This window comes from Hetaerina americana, unplaced genomic scaffold (assembly GCF_022747635.1).
Source record: "Hetaerina americana unplaced genomic scaffold, ioHetAmer1.1.p SCAF_2, whole genome shotgun sequence".
In the NCBI taxonomy this organism is placed as follows: Eukaryota; Metazoa; Arthropoda; class Insecta; order Odonata; family Calopterygidae; genus Hetaerina; species Hetaerina americana.
This window is the reverse complement of record NW_027286763.1, coordinates 37971117-37983223: the sequence shown is the minus strand read 5'-3', so window position 1 is coordinate 37983223 and position 12107 is coordinate 37971117. Positions and strand designations below refer to the sequence as shown.

Here is a 12107-nt window from a genome sequence, read left to right as displayed (position 1 = left end):
TCCCCATGTTGAAGTTGCGACACCACCGCCGAACAGACGACTCGTCCATTACATTGTCTCCATACACCTCCTTTAATTGGCGATGAATATCACATGGGCGAACGTTTCTTGCATTGAGGAATTTAATCACTGCCCTCACTTCACAACTGGCGGCGTTCTCAATTTTTTTAAACATTGTAAACAATCACAGAAACAACACAGGCAATGCTAGCGTCACGCAACTTGGCTCAGAGAAGGCAGACAAGCCACTGAAGCTATCTGACCTCGTCCAGCGGCTACTCGCGTCGTCAGCACTTCATGCGGCACGAACGGGTACTACTTTCCGGATGACCCTCGTATCTTTTAATTTTTTCCGTCCGCCTCCTTGTTTTCGTCCCGTGACGATTTCCAATCCATTTTCTCCATTTCAATAGATGAAAACTACATTAAAAATAATATTTTACATTTAAACCTGTCACGTATATTACAAAATTATTATCTCAACGAATATAAAATAGTGTGTCAGTTGTAAGGGAATGTCGCATACAGTAGGTAGATTTTCCATAGCGGACACCATGGTTCAAGTCACCCGGATTTAAATGCCTACTTTCCAGTTATTCCTGGTTGTTTCAGGGTGCTCAATTGGTAGAATCGTTATATTTCACTATCCATACACATACTATCCATGCGCTTCATTTATAATTACAGTTTTCTCACTCATTCAAAGCATCATGCGAATCAATTCTGTGATTAGCTCATAGGTTAATTCATAAGGTAAAATACTATCTTGCAGTCGGGTTGAAAATTTCAGCCAAGCATTAGGGCCTAGCTTTTCGGTCACCTTTGATAAATAATGAGGTATTGTTACCAGTAATTTTCACATATCTATTGATAGGTCGGATACACTCTGGTAAGATTGACGGGTGTATGCAATATGATGGTATTCACATTTGTGTCCCCTAATATGTTTATTAATATTTATTACTATGCAAGTGATAGGATAAGGATATCAGACCACACCGATCAACGTTGAATTACCTCCCTTATCGCTCTTCTAGTCATATTTCTTCCTCCGCGCCTTTTCACTCCTTCTTTAATCTTATTTTCTCAGGCATTCTCGTATGCTATTCTTTCTTCCGGACGTAGACCGCACCCTCTTGCGGGGTAAAGGTCGGGAAGGGTCGACTAATTAAGTTCTAGTCGGTGACGAGAGTCGGAATTCGCAGAGGGCTCGCCGTAGGCCCCTCCCCGCTGCCATACGCCTGCCTGTGTGCTGGAGACACTCGAGGGGTGGTTGGTCGTCGAGTCGTTGGTAGAGTGGGGGAGAGGGTGGTTGGAAAGAAGCGGGGTGGTGCTCCTGAAGGAGGATTTCGATCGAGGGTGTGCAACGGGGAAAGAAGTGCGAGGGGAAGGGAGGAGATGGCGTGTGCTGTGGGGGTTGTGAGGAGAGGGGGAGGGAGTGCGACGAACTAGGTGAGGGCAGGAGAAAGAGAGTGGATAGGGCTGAGAGGAGGAGGGAGGTGCTCGTTCGCCTCGGGGCGTGGATGCGGAGACCAGCCACTAACTGGTTCAGCCATTTCGCTCCTCCCATAAACCTCTTCCTCTCTCTCTCCAATCTCTCTTTCTCCCTCTCTCTCTCTCTTGGCTACCCTCGCCGACTCTCACGCCAGGAGAGCGACGTGGGAGGGCGAAAGCGGCGATTACTGGAGAGGCGGCCATCGGCCGCGTGAGCCGTGACTGCCTCCCGAGCGACCATTCGTCTCACGACTACTATTATCAGAAAGAACTAGCCTGCACACTTCTCTCGTCGCGCGGTCACGAATATTTGTTCGCTCTAATATCGCCAACGTGACTTGGTTTCCACTCTAGTACGTTTTACAATTACTGGAAATTTCAAACGATTTTGAATGATTTCCCGCGACGGTGGGGAATGCGTTACGTTTGATTCCGTATCGTGAATTCTGTAGAACGGTGATGACGTCATCTTCTACAGTCAATTAACTTATGATAAAAAAATCTACGCGCAAATGTTATAAGTACTATGAAAGCGAACGTAATTAAGAAGGTTTTTTCGGAAATACTCATAATATTAATCGGTGTAGTACATTTCGTTACGCCTGTGTCAGCATAGGAAAATTGGTTGTAGATAAAGTTCAAGGAGGTTTACCAAAGCTATTAAATATACTCGAGACTGGCTGATTAACTAGATAAAAGACATTACCATATTTACCCGACATAATATTACAGTCCAAGCCACTGCCGGATTTTATAAATTTTAATCTCTTTTGTATGCCATAAAATGACTCCCCCTTCCTCTCCCTACACCGATTACTAGACATACACTCAACTAAGTATAAAATATTTTCTGCTCTCTGCAAGCTCTCTTTTTCATTTCCACTCTTTCTCAGGGTTTTTCAAATATCCGCCACGACATTCCAGAATTCCAAAATCTTATGCAACGCACCTAATTTCCTTGATTTTATTTCATGGCCATCTGGGTTTTATTTTCAATTCATCACTAATCCGCCCCCAAAGCCTTTTTATCCGATTTAATTTGCAGTACATTTGCTGTATTTGTTACACATAGTTTCCGCTATTTTTTATTTCCTATTTACACAAGTATCATAGGTATTCAAAATGAAACAGATTAACGAAGTTAACGAATTCCATAGCAGATCAGTTTAAATTTTAATGATGCCCCATTTTTCACTTGAACTGGGACACATGATGGCGGGGAAATTGACAGAGCATTGATGGCGTTTGAAGTCCCTCGGAAAAATGCGACATAATGTTTTTCTTGACGAAGTATATTTCAGGGTTTTGGATTGAACTTTTTGTGTCTTCCGGTGATAATATAAGGAAAGAAAAAATAGCTGATATATTAAGGGGATATTATTTCCCAAAATATATTTGGGTTTGAGGATGGAAATATACATTTCTTTTAAAGGCATAAACATTGATTTCAACAACTTGGAGCCTGTCATAACTATTAATTTTATTTTTCATTAAGAATGTTGCATAATTGATGGGTAATTTACCAACATATCCGTTTAAATTTTCATGCAACTATTTAAATTATTTATCACCATCCAGAATTGTTCTTAAACAATTCATGGTGAAGCCGTGAGATTTAAGTAACTCATAACTTTATTGCATCGAACGAGTTCCCTAATTATTGCGTTCTTATGCGAATCCCACCACCTTAATATCGCGGTGGAAGTGTTTTTATACTAATTTGATTAATTAACTTCACCTTTGAGAAGAATTTGTGCCTTGGAGGCGGGAAATGCAATGTTTCCATCCAGCCATTACCACCACGGCAGACGGAAAACGTAACTTCCTTTCATGAGGCAGACTTAATAACCTCCTCGAGCTTTCGGATTCATTAGTTTGTGGAGCCCACAGTAATTACGGCATCGGTTAATAAAGCGGAGGCCATTTCCCCGGTGAGAAGCGACGACACTCTTCCCCCGTGGGGCTCCAAGGCTCCAACCCGCCCCGTCCGACGCTTCTGCGATCGAATGGAGCCCGCGTCACGCTCTTCAAAGGGCGCGCGCCTCCTCCCGCCAAACTGAGGACGCCTGCTGACAACCGCCTCGAGGGCCTTCCTCCACTTTCTTCCCCCTCCTGATTCCCTCCCTCTCCTATTCCCCTCAGAGGAGCGGGCGAGAAAATCATCCTCCCTTTCCGCTCCCCGGACCTCCGCCCCCTCCCGTTTCATCGGTCTCCGGAATAAAGTAATGATTTCCCTGCGACTACTTGTCCCTCTTCCAAACGAGTAAATTCACCTTCGTTCACCTCTTAAGGAGGCGAGACTACGTAACACATGCAACTACTTTTTCGGAGCTTCATACGAAAATGTTTGAATTAACCACTTTGTACGATTGCTATGGAGGTTGGTAAGCGTCGTGACCTTGTTACTGATGATCAATGGTCATTCTTCAACGAAATTTTCACACTAAATTTTTCGATGCCTAACAAAACAGAAGTTTCTGTAATTATCAGTATTTCGTGTAAACCACGTGAAAAATCTCTTTCCATGCTATACATTTCTGGTGGGGAATTGCCACAGACCTTGTCAGCTACCTTCGCGATTCGGGCACATAAAATACTCGTGCGGGCGAGGGGACAGCTTTACATGTCCACGCGTCCACGTGTGAGTACGACATTAACTTCACCAGAGCCTGCGTTTCAGCCTGGGTAACCAACTAATCTAAAGATTGACGACCTAGTGCAAAACCTTACCCTCTGGTCAAGAACCTTAACATGTTATTTATGAATTAATTTTCAATTTTAAATTCAATCAGGATGGCGTCAACTATTCCGAAGAAACGCCTATTTTTTTAAACACCAAAATAAGAGCTTTAATTTGAACTGCTGCGCGTCGAAATGGATGAAAGTACCGTTGATCAAAATATTTTGTTCATTTTCAGTCAATTTTACTGTTTTTACAGCTAAAAATATTGTAAACATGTCACTAGCATAATGGTTTCGGCGTGAATCTGTTGCTAATACCATCCGCAGCTCAAACAAACGAATTATAAAATCCTTAAAAGCAGCATCCATTACGCGATTTAGTTTTCTCTGTGGCATTAGCATATTAATGCTAGGATCACTCCGCCTAAGCACGTTGGCATGATGATCGGATGATTATCTTTCTAGGAAAATACATTTACATTCAGGGAGGAAGAAAATCGAATGAAATCCTGCTTTTTGAGACTATTTCCAAGGTGCATTTTTGGTGACGCCAGAAAAATGGAACCGAAATCCTCCTGGAATCTGAGAGAATCATGAACATAAAAATTAAACTATTACGTGACCCTGGGAGAACCCAATTGCTCTTAAAAAATGTGGTGCATAACCATTTACTAGACTTAATTCCGGCAGTCAAATAATATTCTTCTAAAATGTTGAGCTTCGTCGGCTCCGTATCGTCCACGATCACGGTCTCCTCCACGACTAGCCTGACGAGGTGGCTTGTATCCTGCCACAGGGGAACGGAACCGGAAGGGGGCTGAGGGGCGCGCCAGGAGCACGTGGTTGGGAGGGAGTCACCGAATAGCGCTCGGACTCCGATCCTTCCTCGCGGATCGGGCCGCGAAGTGAGGACGTGGGGCTGACCGAGGATGTGGACGTGACACACGCTGCGACCCCCTTTCGGACACATCCCCACGCCGGTAGTCGCCTCGTTCGGCGATAGGACCGAGGTGGACGGAGGCCAACCAGCATGATCCAATTACGCGCTGTCAAACCCGCAAGGAGGACAATTGATGATGTGACACTTTCTTTATTTCTAAGTGGTTAACGCCTCAACTAACGATGGTTTTCGGTAGAAGAAGGATATACAAATAATGAATGCCATTGAATTGGCAGTAAATACGTCGATTTTTGGGTTAGAAAATCTTTATTAATGATCTCGAGATGTGCGGGACACCCAGTGCATGGTAAACATTCTTTTTATTATTACGTTATCAACTTAAAAAAGATGGTGAAGTGCGTACTAGGAATTATTAGGGCGCCAACGCGTGAAAGCATTTTTATGTCAACCGCTTAATTACTTTTAAAACCTCACTATGCAGTTCAAGACACTTCGTCATTGATTCCAAATAATCACGTCACCTCAATTACAGCCTGTCAATCACGTCACACTATTGTTTAGGGTATTAATATGTTTAAACTCCAATATTGAAAGAATAATAATCCAGAGAATAGAAAATTTTTGATTTCATTTAATGTCTTATTTTTTATCTATTCTATTTTCCATACATAATTATCCATCCCTATCCTGATTAATTCCAAGGTTATATGATCTTTGAACTTGAACGAATTTATACAAATATTTCGTACCGAGAATTTGTATTAATAGTATAAAAATAAATAATTATATTTTGCATAAAACTCAGGTCGCAAAAAATATATATCAGAAAAGAACGAGGGAACGCCTGCTTTTATGCGAATACGGTTGTTTCCATGAATTTCTCTTTGAAGGGAATTCAGAAACAGTAATACATGTGCAACAATCAAAAGTATCTTAGGCAAATACGATATACGTGTAATATTGTGTTGGGAAATATTAGAGAGCAATAGATATGTCTTATCAATAAAATTAATTTTAGTGAATAAAGTATGGTTATCGCGCTAGGGAATTTATTCAAGGTACAATCTTTAGATTCTCCTACACGGATATATCCGTTCATAAAATAAAAATATATACACTGTTTTAGCAAAGAAAAATAATTCTCCAGAGATTGTTGATTAACCAAAACGATTATGTATCATTTTCTCAAACCAAAGTTTGAACTAAATAGAAGAATAAGTCAACTTATATATATATATATATATATATATATATACACACACACACACACACACACATAGATTTGCCTGATTCTGCCTTCCCCACCTCTCCTGCGTTCGTCCTTTATATATGCTCCTATACATTTTCCTTATATATATTTCCTTGTGAATGAATATTTGTTCGCCATATGGCGGGATTTCGTGTTTGAATGTTTATATCTATAAATAGATAGATACAATAGTAATTACTCTGTGTGAAATATTAATGATTCTACAAAATTTTTGCGTGAAAGTTTAAAAAATCGATAAGCCATGTAAACCTATTCCATATGTTTGCAAAACACCACTGACATCCAAAGATGAGTCCGTAATTTCTTACAACACTATAAGTGCCTCATAAGAATTTCATTTGTTACACAATGAAACAAAATATAAAGGTTGACGGCAAAAAATATGACTTTAATTCACTTGGAATGCAATACTTAGATGATATTAGAGCTAATCCGGAAACTTGAATACGGGCTTCTTCTAGGATAGTTATGATTCGCCCTCATATCCATTCGATATCGTCAAGGAACTCTTGGTCGAGGTAAAAATGGAAGTAAATCACTTAAAAATAATGCCGACTACGTTACAAGGATAGTGTGATTGCTGACTAGGGTACTCCTATGTCAAGAGGTTGTGACTCTTTATTTTCCTATTGTCCCTACTACAGTAGGTGTAAGAGATAATGAGAGGGTTGACAAAATACATACTGATAGGCAGCCGAGTACATTAATCGGATTCCCATTGAAAAACGAGACGCCGCGCGAGCATCCGCCTTCCTCGCCCACACACTCCGCGTCGGCCGAGCGGGGATCACGGATGATACGCGAGTGTCAGTTGCTCGACGCGAGTGGCGAAGAGAGTGGGCGGTAGTCGAGGGGTCGCCTTGAAGGAGGGGAAGAAGTGGCTGCAGCCCCCCAGCGGACGAGGGAAGGACGGACGGGAGAGGGAGAAAGCGTGGGGAGTGAGTGGGCTCCATTTCGTCGGCGGAACGGGCGAGAGGGAGGGAGGTAGCGCCCGGCGCTTTTGTCGAGTCCCTCCTCACCGAGCGCCTCTCCCCCCCACCTCTTGCTCCTCCGACAGCCTCCGATGATGCGATGGAGCCATCGTCGCCTAGCAACCGCCCCACTGTGCCGCCCACGACCCCCCGCTTGCTGCACACACTCACGCACATACACACAAACACACACACCTGCGACCGTCGAGCCATTCTTCGCCCCCACCCACCCCTTCTCTCGGGGCACAGCGACCCCCCCCCATACCCCGTGGCTCTCCCTGCACCAATTCCCTCTCCCCATCACACATGTGCATATTACGTCCCTCCTCCTCGAACATATTTCGGAGCCCACTCCGAAGCGGGGGAGGGTGAGGTGGGCGAGATGGAGAATGGCCCCCCTCCCTCCCAAGCCCACAGAAAACACTGCAGGAATCCCGCTTTTAATACCTCCAATTGTGTCGTCCTCGTCGTGAATTAGGAGCCTCCAGAGTGCAGACGCGTTTATCCGTGGAGGCGCTGACGAGGGGATGGTGGGCGAGATGCAGGGAGCACGCAAGGCCCTTTTGGGGGTTGGAGGAGGGGGGAGGCGAGGAGGAAAGAAGTGGACGGGACGCAGGTAATCGCCCGATTGGGATCCATCCTTGAGTGCAACGCAGTCCCTCCCTTTTCTAACCAACCAAGCACGAATTCATTTCCCGAGTTCACAAGGAAAACGAAAAATGTGATTTGAAAATACGCAGGATCGATGAGTCTGGGCATGAATAGATACGCTCCAAGACTTGGCTCATTCACCTCCATTTCCCAAGTCTCGAGTAATCTTCAAACTATATTGATCTCATATCACAGAAATGGCAAGAAAACAGTAACATAGTTCAAACTATTGAATTCATTTTTAAAATACATGAATACGCAATTAAATTTTACTCAACATTAACTCCTTTGGAATTGTAAATGCTGGGAATAAATGCTACGCTTGCAAAGCTAAAATCTCTAAGAAGTTAGATTTATTGAAGTAATTATTTAAGTTTCTATTAGTAATTTTAATGCTTTCAGTGAATTCGCCAAAAACATAGTTTTCCATAAAATGATGAGATATTCATAAACTATGCCTCAACTCAGTCCTGATTCTATGGGATAAGCTGTATATAAACAAGTATTTATTTAAATGGTGCTCTACGGTTTATGGTAGGTTTTGAAAGGAAAAAGATTGAATGAAGATGCATTTATTTGCCTCTCCTAACAAAACAAAAGCTAACATCCGACAGTATAATACTCCCTCATTCACTTCCGCATACTTCCTTCCTCCCTTCATTCCTTCCAACATGCCTATCCTATTCCTGACCCTTGCTTGTTTTCCTAATAGTCTTCCTTCTACTACAATCTGCAAAATTCCATTACTAATCACCACGATCTGCATTTTGCTTCCCTACTTCGTATTCAATTCTTGCTACAATCTTCTTTTCTCAATAACCGTTGTTTTCCTTTCCATCTAGTTTACATTTACCTTTTCCATCCTTCTCAAACCAACATTTCAAAATCCCCCGGCCTAAACACTTCTGGCCTCAGTGATGATGACCAATAATGGACAGCCATGGGCTATATCGTCCCTATGAATGATAGAAATAAGGCGGTAAACGCTACCTAAATGTTTTCCACTGCTATAACAAACACTATAATGTCTCTTTTTACCTAATCTTCATTCTACACATAATACTGGTATCTAATATTTGAAGATTTCGTCTAAAGCCGTATTAATTGTAGATTTCATTGGGATGTCATAAAAACATTGATATTTAGCTAGCAAAACGAATTAAATAAAAACATCTTGGGGATAGATCAATGGGTAAAATTAAGCTTCGCAGTAGGCGATATACATTAGTTTATAAACAAGGTGATGAATGAGATTTAGGGTTTGTAAATGTTTACACCAGTTATTAGAGTTTTGTTGTTTATGGGTATCAAATAAGTATCCCAAGGTGTTACGAAGGTTAGAGCACAATTAAAAATTTCATCGTGTTCTATCAGTCTATCTATCAAAGAAAAAAAACAAACGACAATTGAAGCTGCTAAAATGACAAGTGGCATAATTAGTTCGCTTCCAACAAATGAAATTAGGAATATTTTGAGAAAGAATTTATGAAAGATAAATATCTGATGCAAGTAAATATTTAGAATTTCATATTAATTCATAAGAGAAAGAGGAAGAAAAAATAATATCTACTGTCTATTTTTGCGTGGTCCTCGCTTCATATTTACTTTCCAATGCACTGCACAAAGATATACTAAAAATTTTATTTAACAGCCGATTTTGGCACTATTAATTTAAATACTACAGTACTGGTAGCAAAAACATTATTTCATTGAATATCATAGAGATTTTTCTACACGACATAATTTATTACGAAAATATCTCCTCGCTATTCCCTTTCTTTTTAATCGTTCGATCATTTTGGCTTTCCTCTTGCGACTGAAGTACCGTCAACACACTCCTGCGAGTGGTGACCAGGCCACCAAGCGTGGGTTGAAGCGGACGAGACCAATTTTCTCAATAAGCGGCGTGCGATAATACGCTGGCACTTTGGCCAAGGAAGACCGCTATATAATCTCTCCCTCTCTTCCAGTTAGATTTGATCCCGTGCTTTCTTCCCCTACAATGCGTGGGGCCCGTCGGCTGTGCATGTCAACGAGCTTCTCCTTCGCGCCTTCCGCTGATCTAACGGCGGTCAAGGGGGACGGGCACGAATCGGCAATGGCGGCCGTCCCCCCGCTGGAAAAGAGAAGGACACCCACGACGAATTCGCTAAGGAAAGAAGGAGGTCGTCTCACCTGTATCCGGTCCTCCGGGAGGTCCGTCTTGAGGGACAGCATCTCTCGGGCGTAGACGTCCGGGTAGTGCGCTTCCTTGAAGGCCTTCTCTAGTTCCTCCAGCTGGTAGCTCGTGAAGATGGTCCTGCCGCGGGTGCAAAGAGGCGAAGAAAGATCAGAAAGAAGCGTGCATGGTCACAAGGGTGGAGCCGTAATCGCTATTTGGGGAGGGTTAGGCGTAGGAGGGATAACGGGAAAGGTTTTCTTTCATGCATAGAAGTAAAAAACAGCACACAATTCTTGAAACTCATCCTAAAATATGTGTGCTGGATTAATTTATTGACAATGATTATAAATATACTCTTCTAGGTACGACACATGTTTGAAATCTATGAAAACATCTCAGAATTAGAAAACATAGTGCACTTTGAAATACATATAATAATAACCGTCAAATGCTTAATTAAAACACATTATGAAACTTAGACATTAAATTTTATCTTTTTCTCAAATTACACATTAAGCTTTTTCCTGGTAAAGATGTTTCCAATTTGGATGATTTTATTAATGTTAATTAGACTATATTTACTTAAGTAATCTGTTCCCCGTAATTCATTTCATGGTTTCTCATGAGAAATTATCAAATTTTCACATTCCTTATACTACTTCAATATCGCAGGCCGCTTTTTAAAAATAAACTTCTCATCTAATTAGTTTGAAATTTCACTCTCATTTCACCATTTTCTCTAGCCAAGAAGTAAATTATATGAAATCTTTATTTTCACGCTATTTTCGCTGGATAGTCAGATTAGTCGTTTTCCGATAGGAAAATGGACTAGAAATGTTCTCTAATGAACACATTTTTACGTTTCCGATCATCATCTGGTAAAGGAAGGAGAGAAAAAAAGTACATTTGAAGGCCACTAAACGGTTACGCCCGTCAATAAGTGTCCAATTGTGGAAAATGCACGATGGTGAGGATGGAACAGGGGAAATATTTCAAGTTCCGAGAAAGAGAGTTGAACATTCACCACTGATGAAAGACTAGCTCCGCTGGTGTATATCATGATAATTTTTCCAAAATATTTTTGATGAAATGAATCGAATACAAGCAATTAATGTCTGATATTACGCTATATAAAATGAGAGAAAATATAGGATAGAGAACGGACTAGAATCAGGAAGCTTCTCTACAAAGTGAAGACGAATGGGAATATGAAACCGCCTCATTCATCTTGGAGTACGGATTTAAATTTACGGGTGGAGAGACCCGGGACGCAATTGACCTTAACAGCTTCTCACCTGGGCAAGTTTGGGAGAGTGCATGAGAGAATAGCGACCCGTGTTGATGGTTACTTATAGAAAGACATCGTTTCATTAAATATTCTCCATTCACTTGAGGCAAGTCGACCCGCTGAGGCGAAAGAGTGGATATTGACCGTATAATGACCCACCGGCTCCATTAACCGAATGCAGACTCTCTATCTACGGCTCATTAGTCTTTGGGAATGAGATTCACAAATGGGCTTCTACATCTCTCGTCTTTAATATTGATTATCGGATCATTGCGCCTGCGCACACGCCCACATTTTCGTGAAAGGATTCTAGGGAAAAGCTTCCGTTCATTCCATTAGGCCCGGGGCAGGGATTCCCCTCTCCTCTTTTCTCTGCAGATACTGACTGGGCCATTACAACCGCAATTAAAAAAAATCATTTTTTTTCCTCTCACTCCTCCTTCCAAGTTAATGGCTGCTGAGGCCTCTTTCTTCTGATGAGCCTTGTTGAAAAGTTTTCCTGCTGGCTGAAATGTCGCTTCGTTAAAAATCTAGTCACAAACGGAAATGCGCGAGGAAAAATTGATCCGGTGGAGAGAAGCCAAATAACCCTTGTTACGAGTGAGAAATATACATTTTTCACGCGGGAAGAATAAAATTTCTCAATTTTTTCGTTACAAAATGGAATTATTTACCGATGCGTTTCGATA

The 12107-nt window shown here is 41.7% G+C and overlaps 1 protein-coding gene across 4 annotated transcripts in view; it reads right to left on the bottom strand.

The window, feature by feature from the left end:
- LOC139687970 (homeobox protein unc-4 homolog) overlaps nucleotides 1-12107 on the bottom strand; it is a 401108-nt gene that overhangs the window by 138257 nt on the left and 250744 nt on the right. For 2 of the 4 annotated variants that reach the window (XM_071585352.1, XM_071585354.1), the window contains exon 4: nucleotides 10145-10268. In XM_071585352.1, coding sequence (XP_071441453.1) covers nucleotides 10145-10268 — 124 coding nt within the window. Of the gene's footprint in view, nucleotides 1-10144; nucleotides 10273-12107 lie in introns of all 4 variants that reach the window. The other 2 variants (XM_071585351.1, XM_071585353.1) reach the window with 1 other exon arrangement.